The 7,691-nt window shown below is 50.3% G+C and overlaps 2 protein-coding genes across 3 annotated transcripts in view; one reads left to right on the top strand and one right to left on the bottom strand.

The window, feature by feature from the left end:
• Positions 1–3,830, bottom strand: part of PCSK7 (proprotein convertase subtilisin/kexin type 7) — a 28,298-nt gene extending 24,468 nt beyond the window's left edge. Inside the window, exons 1-3 of one of the 2 annotated variants that reach the window (XM_012809577.2) lie at positions 3,323–3,830; positions 1,431–1,547; positions 483–962 (exon numbers count right to left, since the gene is read on the bottom strand). In XM_012809577.2, the coding sequence (XP_012665031.1) occupies positions 483–950 (468 nt within the window). In that variant the 5' untranslated portion in view covers positions 951–962; positions 1,431–1,547; positions 3,323–3,830. The remainder of the gene's footprint in view (positions 1–482; positions 963–1,430; positions 1,548–3,322) is intronic. The other variant, XM_023517313.1, reaches the window with a different exon arrangement.
• Positions 3,831–3,936: 106 nt separating this feature from the next.
• Positions 3,937–7,691, top strand: part of RNF214 (ring finger protein 214) — a 34,024-nt gene continuing 30,269 nt past the window's right edge. The window contains exons 1-2 of the mRNA XM_003796870.3: positions 3,937–4,033; positions 5,575–5,690. Of these exons, the coding sequence (XP_003796918.1) occupies positions 5,581–5,690 (110 nt within the window). The 5' untranslated portion in view covers positions 3,937–4,033; positions 5,575–5,580. The remainder of the gene's footprint in view (positions 4,034–5,574; positions 5,691–7,691) is intronic.

Below are 7,691 nucleotides of genomic sequence, written 5' to 3'. Positions count from 1 at the left end.
GGCGGGCACCTGTAGTCCCAGCTACTTGGGAGGCTGAGGCAGAAGAATCGCCTAAGCCCAGGAGTTGGAGGTTGCTGGAGCGACTCCACTGCACTCTACTGAGGATGAAAAAGTGAGACTCTGTCTCTACGAAAAAAAAAAAGAGAGAGAAAAGAAATGCACGGGGCCAGGCACCGTGGCTCAGGCCCATAATCCTACCACTCTGGGAGGCTGAGGTGGTGGATTGCAGGAGTTCAAGACCAGCCTGAACAAGAGCAAAAATAGAAAAAAACACCCAGGCATCGTGGTGGGTGCCTGTGGACCCAGTTACTTGGGAGACTGAGGCAAGAGGATCTCTTGAGCCTAAGAGTTTCAGGTTGCTGTGAGCTGTGATGATTTCTACCCAGGTGACAGAGGAAGACTCTGTCTCAAAAAAAAGAAAGAAAGAAAGAAATGAATGGAAGCTATCCATCTGAAACTGACAACTGCAGAGCTGGACTCACCAGGTGCCATTGCTGTGGGTACTTGGGGTCATTGAAATGGACGCTGCGCTTGGCCCGCTTTAGCAGCCTCTGCTCTGAGTGCCAGCGCACAGTTTCATGCCTCGCCAACACTTCTTCCGCCTGTTGCCGGATGGCGTCCGCCTCCAGGGCCTGCCTGCGTCCAGCTGGCTGGACAAAGAGGTAGTGCCCCCGGAGCTCTCCGATGCGCCCAGCATTCACCAGCCCTGCTGCCTGGGCCAAGGCATCTGCTTGCTGCTCCAGAGTATCTTCTGCCCCCTCACCTTCCAGGCTATGCAGATGAACAGCCCAGCTTAGCCCCCCTGGATGCCGGGCATCAGGCCCACTTGTCCCTGCCAGGCACATGACCCAGGGAACCAGTAAGAAAAGCCCGGCTAATTCCAGCCAGAGACAGGTGGGCAGGCCCAGGGGGGCATCCAAGTGTGGCACTTTCTGCCTCCCTTTCGGCATCAGAGCAGTAGGCTGCAAGCAAAGAGGAAGAACATAAAAGAAATGAAAGCGCTGATAACAAAACGGTAGGAATCTGAAAAGGGAGACTTTGAAATATCGGCGTGTTCCCCTTGGCAGTCCCCAGTCTGCTCCTTTTAAATTACTGAGCGTTTGATCTTTTCTTTTTGTTCACATTTATCCCTGACCAATAGGAATAAGCCCTCAGATGGAGTATGGGCCAGTACTAACCCCAGTGGGTAACCTCCCACAACTTGATGGGCCTAATCTCCATTACACCAGATCATCTAGCATCTGGTTTAGCTCACAGACGCCATGTACACGGTTCACACTGCATATCACTCCCACAAACTACTGGTAGCATATGATTGTTCTTTAGGAGAGAATCCCTCCCCCTATAGAGGGGACATAAATCTTTCTCCCCAGATTCCTCAGCGCAGTTGTCCTCAGGATTAACTCCCCACAGTGGGGCCCCATTCCCACCTGGACTCTATAGGAAGTTGAGCTCCTGGTCTGGCTACCCACGTGACACTCATCTTATGCAAACGGGGAAAAGGCATCACTGTCACTGTAAGTGTTGACTCAGCACAGGCTACAGACCTAGGGGGGCCAAGAACAGGAGAAACAGTGTCCCACCAAATCCAGTGGAACAAGCAGAGGCTAGATGAACTCCATACCAGTGACCAAAGAAACCTGATCAAGTGTCATTTCCAGGGATCTAAAATAGATCAGAGACCAGAACAGAACTGGTTTCATGAGGCCAAATCAGTATAAATTCCAGAAACCCCACTGCTGGTGCTATCATGCCACCCTTGTTTCATTATTCCCTCTAGAGGCCTAGTAGAGGACTTAACTGTTACAAAAATACCTCCTGAGAAAGTAACACACTTTCTAGAAGTCCAGCAGGTAGGTAACTTTCTTTCCTTTTTTTTTTTTTTTGAGACGGAGTGTTACTAAGTCACCCTCAACTCTTGGGTTTAAGCAATTCTCTTGCCCCAGCCTCTCAAGTAGCTGGGACTACAGGCGCCCGCCACAGCGCAGGACTATTTTTCTGTCACAGCTGTCATTGTTGCTTAGCTGCTCCTGGCTGGGTTTGAACCCACAGCCTCGGTGTATGTGGCTGGCGCCCTAACCACTGTGCTACGAGTGCCAAGCCAGGTAGGTGACTTTCTGATTTGTGCATCTTCCAAGGATATTAGGGGAAGTGAGGAATAGTCAGGAGGCAGAGGGAAAGCAAGAGAATACAAATGAAACTGAACAGGCATCAAGGACAAGCAGGCAAGCAGGAGAGAACAAATGGAAAACAGCACTAAGGAACTACCCCTGCAACCAGCTCAGCAGCTTGGTTTGAAGGAGGGCTCAGTTTCCAATTGCCTAGGTTTGACAGAACCAGGGACTCCGCTTATGAGTCCTCAAAGAACGGCCAAATTAGAACCAGTTGGCAACTGTGACAGGTGAAGGGGGTGGCAGAACATGTGTGAACCTATGGGTGGCTGGTTCTTTTACAAGCTTCTGCTCTCTACTGAGTTCGTCCTGGGGGCAGGGCTTAGTACTGAGATACACACCCCAACATATCCAACTCAAAGTAGTCCAAAAAAACGGTAGCTTTACTGAAGACTCAGTGTAAAGGGAGAGGAGAACTTATGCCACAATCTCCATTCCATCCCTCTTTCTTTTCCTCTTAGGTACCCAGGCATAGTCCCTCTCAAATCTCTGCCTGATGCCCTCCAACCCCTGCCGTAGCATCGATTTCCCCAAGGTATTTGGGTGTCTTCCCAAGCCTGCATACTCTACTAAGAAAAAAAAAATCCTGTTAGATAGCCAGATAGTGACCCATCTAAGGAGGCTCCTCTAGTCTCAGAAAACCCCACCACAGATTTCCGGAAGAAGGAGAAGCCTGAGCTCGTCCTGTCTCCCAGCGGCAGGACAGCACTGTTATTCTCAGGTTTCTGAGGCAGGGACCCTAAACTCGTTCTGAAAGCAGATCTCGACCTCTCCTAAGCGCTGGGCCTATCTTTACACCTCTTAGCGGTCAAAGAAGAAGAGTATGGGCAGCCCGCAGTCTAAGATTCTGTTTCAGGCGACTGTCCTCCTCGCTGTAAACCCAGCTCCTAGAAACCATGTTACAACAGGGGTCAGTTTCACTGATCCCACCCTCCCACGACCTCGTATTGCTCCGTGCGGCATGCCCCCCTCCTCATTAGCACTCATGCTATCCTGGAATCCAAGACCTCGAGGCCCCGTACCCCTGGGTTCCCCCACGCCAGGACCGAAGGCTACTTCTGTTTAGCTCCCTTATCCTCAGACGCCGGCTTCTCCCAGCTCTGGGCCACCTGGACTTCCAATGTTCAGCCCGCACCTAGTTCCCAACTCACCCGCCCGGCCGCAGCTGCCGCCGCCTCCCTGCGGAAACTCGCGGCTTCCCGGGAGCCGGAGCAGCTAGTGACAGCGGCATCACTTCCGCCCCGGAGGCGCAGCCAATCAGCGGCGGGCCCCGCAGGCCCGGGCCGTCCCGACGGGCTCGAGCAACCCGCGCCGGGGGCCGGCTCCCGCGGGCGGCCTCCGTGGGCACAGGGCGTGCGGGCGTGGCGGGCTTAACTGGCGGGGCGCCACCGTCCCGAAGCCTCGGGACAGCTTCAACAGGGTCCCTCCCGCAGGGTTCTTCTTCTTCATGGCGTCCTCTGAAAAGGGCATCTTGGTGCCGACCTTTAAAAACAGCTCGTTGCTCTTCTCCCTCTGACCGCCATGGCCCCAGATCTCTCTGAAACCTCCCCAGAGGGGCTGCTGCCCCTACCAGGCCGCTTTGCTTCTCGCGGTCGGATCGCTCTTCTTCCCTGCGCCCCTGAAGAACCCTCTCGGATCTCGGGGGTCTTCCGCAGCATCCTCGTGTCTCGGGCGGCGCCGGCTCTCGCCGCCAGAGGGCGCCGTCGGGGGCGGCGCGGCGCCACCGCGGCCTCTCCTCTCGCCGAGCGAACCTCGCCCCCTCTGCTCGTGTCGCCGGAAGTGGGAGGTGTCGCGCGCGGGCCGGCGCTCGACCCCTCCCCCCCGTAGCTCGGCCGCCCCCTCCCCCCGCTCCGCCCGCTCAGGTGCGTCCCGTCCCTCCCCCCATCCTCCCGGGGGCGCGGCGCGGGAGGTGTGTGCGGGGCGCGCGCGGGGAGGGGGCTGCAAGGCGAGGGGCGGGGGCGGGGGTCCGAGCGGGGGGCGTGGAGGGTGCTGAGGACGGGGACGGGGGTCCTGGCCTAGAAGTGGGACGGGGGCTGGCAGTGGGGTGAGGGGCCGAGGGGAAGATGTAGAGGGGGCTCCGGCCCGAGCGAGCGGCCTGCTGAGCAGTCCCCTGTTGAGGGTGACGGCGGCCACCCGGCGCTGCTTCCCCCCATTGTCCCCTTCCGTCTGTCCCCTGTTCTCTCCCGAGGACTCCTCTCCCGGCGTCGCCGCCGCGCTGGTGCTGCCTGTCGCGGTGCAGGGTTCCCTTGGCATTCGCTACTTTGCAGCCAGATGTACCTGCCCTCTGCCTTGGGCTCTCTGGCCGCGGAGTTGCATGTCTGACCCTGGCTCTGTGGTTCCGTGCGCAGGGCCCCCAGGACTCCAGGCCCGGGCTGTGTTGGGGACAGGATGTTTGCACCTGAGGGAACAATAATGGCGATTTGGGGCCGTTTTCTCTCGGGAGCTTTGTATAATGAGGCAAGCGGATTCACGAGAGGGTCTGTGGGCTGTGACTGAAGCGTTCGTTGACACCAGCCCCGTCTTCGTATTCGCCCCATGCATGGTGCAGGGTTCACGGGTCTACCTGTGATGCTGTTAAAATAAAAACAAGAATGTAAACTAACCCTACGTTTACCCGCCCCACACCTCCCAAGTTGTTTTTCTCTTTTTTATTCTCACCGTAGAAGGTTATGAGTTTGTTCTGTAGCATAAAGGATGACCCTCTGATCTAAGAAACAACAAAAGCATCTGTGGGAGGGGGGGTCCCTTTCTTGTTACCGTTTTCTCATTTCATGCTAGAGTAACGAGGATTCAGCCTTGTTTATGCCGCTGTAACTCCAAAGAGTCTGTACTTTCCGCAGTCCGTGGGTATCAGGCTTTTCCCATCTGGGACGAACATACCGACAGAGCTGAAGATACACACTAGCGTTGCTCTGTACTCGTTCTCTCACATGCGGACACCTCCAAAAAGCTTCACTTTAATGGAGGATGCTTTGACAGTAACAGCCATAAAATGATTTAAAGGCATAAGATATTATAACTACTAGGCCAAAAGATTCATCTTTTATAAATGATAGTAGACAAGTGTAGGCATGCGGACCATTGTCTCACAGACTACAATCTATTTTAAATGACTGCATTTCTGCCAAAAGTGAAAATAAAATCTTTGCACAGAATCTTAGGTATTTATATAAATGTGGTGACTCCTGAGGATTGATGCCCACTGGGATCTATCGGATGCAATAGCTCTTTTAATACTCGTACCCTACTATAGAATACTCTTTAGTATGTTCTGAACGCCCAAGTTTTTCTTTGAGTTTCTTTCCTGGGACAGTTCTATTGTGAAGACATTTTGAGGGGGAAAGATACATTTATTTTAAACTTTTGAAAACGTGTAGTCTGTCATTTCTTTCTGAATGTACAGAACACGATGGCGGCATCTGAGGTAGCTGGTGTTGTGGCCAATGCCTCCAGTCCTCCAGACTCATCTTCTAGTTTATGTGCTTCCAAGTCAGAGGAAGGTCTCCCAGATGGTCTAAGGTAATGTGTGGACTCTTCTCTGGGAAGGTTCATTTGGTTCATTTGGGGAAAGGGCTTTTGAGATGGGCTTCTGTACCTGGCGTTTCTTTTTTTTTTTTGACTCTAATAGTCCTGCATTAAATTGAGTTTTTTAAAGGTAGGGGGCAGCCTGATCTATCTTTGTATTTCTGGTATCCAGTGTTCCATCTGCTACTCAGCAAGCATGCTAAACGTTTGTTGAATAAATAGAATCAGAGTACGGGGCGGGGGGAGGTCCAAATTCATAAAAAATGCAAATATTATTCCTTCATGGACTGTGTGTTCATTTAACCATGTGTTTATATATTTGTGTAAATGAGACTTTTATATAGAGGTATATACATCTCTATATACACATACATATAATCACGCGTGTGTATGTATGTGTCTATCTAGATAACTTTGTTCATATGGCTTACTGCTTTTAGTAGACAGTGTAGGCATGTGGACCATTTTGTCTCTCGTCTAAACTTTTGAGAGTAGGAATTGGTGATTACCCAAATTGCATCTTACAAATACAATGTCCATGTAATAGTACGTTGATATGTACAGTGTTGAATTAAATTAACTATATAGTCATCTCTGAACATCTGTTGGGGGTTAGTTCTAGGACTCCCCTCAGATACCAAAATCCTCAGATGGTTAAGTCGATATAAAATGGTGTCGTATTTGTGTGTAACCTATACACATTCTCGCATATATAATACATTAAGTCATCTCTAGGTTATTTATAACATTTAATCCGGTGAGAATACTATTTAAATAGTGGCTATGCCGTGTTATTTGGGGAATGACAAGAATAAAAAAGCCTATTCAGGCGGTGCCTGTAGCTCCGTGGGTAGGGTGCCGGCCACATATACTGAAGCTGGTGGGTTTGAACCCAGCCCGGGCCAGCTAAAACAACAATGACAACTGCCACAAAAAAATACCCGAGCATTGTGGCGGATGCCTTTAGTCCCAGCTACTTGGGAGGCTGAGGGAAGAGAATCACTTCCGCCCAAGAGTTTGAGGTTGCTGTGAGCTGTGATGCCACAGTACTACCCAGGATAACAGCTTGAGAATCTGTCTCAAAAAAAAAAAAAAAGCCTGTTCATGTTTAGTATAGATGCATGTATGCATTTTTTTTTCCTGAATATTTTTAATCCATGGTTGGTTGAATCCAGATGCGGAACCCCTGGATACAGAGGGATGGCTGTATGTTCAACTTTTTTTTCTAGAGTGCTTGGGACCTAATGTAATAGATAATACTGTACTAACAATTTTATATGTATTAACACATTAGCACATAAACATAGGTATTAACAATTTAATGTGTATTAACAAATCATAATAATCCCAGGAGGTAGGTGCTAATATTACTATTCCCATTTACAGGTGATGAAAATGAGACACAGAGAGGTTAGTAACTTGCCCAAAGTTACCCAGCTATGTTGGAGCCAGGGTTTTGATAAATAAAATCAATCATGTACTTCTAGTAATAATAATAGCTGCTAAGGTTTACTGTTTACTATATATGAGGCACTGTACTAAGTACTTTATATGTGTTATCTCATGTAATCCTCACAGTCCTACCAAGTAGATGATAATATTTCTGTTTCACAAATGAAGTAAGTTGCCCAGTGTCAAATAGCTAGTAGTAGAATCAGGATTCCAACCCAGTTACTCTGTATGCTCAAATTTATAATTGAGGACCTCTTCCCCTACTCCACAGCTATCTCCCTTCAAGAAAGAATTAGAATGTTTATAAAGATTTTTAGATCATGAGGCTTGGCTCCTGTAGCACAGTGGTTATGGCACTTGCCACATACACCCAGGCTGGCGGGTTCAAACCTGCCTCAGGACAGCTAAACAACAATGACAACTGCAACAAAAAAATAGCGGGGTGCTGGGGTGGGTGCCTGTAGTCCCAGCTACTTGGGAGGCTGAGGCAAGAGAATTGCTTAAGCCCAAGAGTTTGAGGTTGCTGTGAGCTGTGATGCTGTG

Source organism: Otolemur garnettii, unplaced genomic scaffold (assembly GCF_000181295.1).
Source record: "Otolemur garnettii isolate 467f Iridium unplaced genomic scaffold, OtoGar3 scaffold00108, whole genome shotgun sequence".
Classification (NCBI taxonomy): Eukaryota; Metazoa; Chordata; class Mammalia; order Primates; family Galagidae; genus Otolemur; species Otolemur garnettii.
Note: the sequence above shows the minus strand (reverse complement) of the source record. Positions and strands in the feature narration are given on the sequence as shown.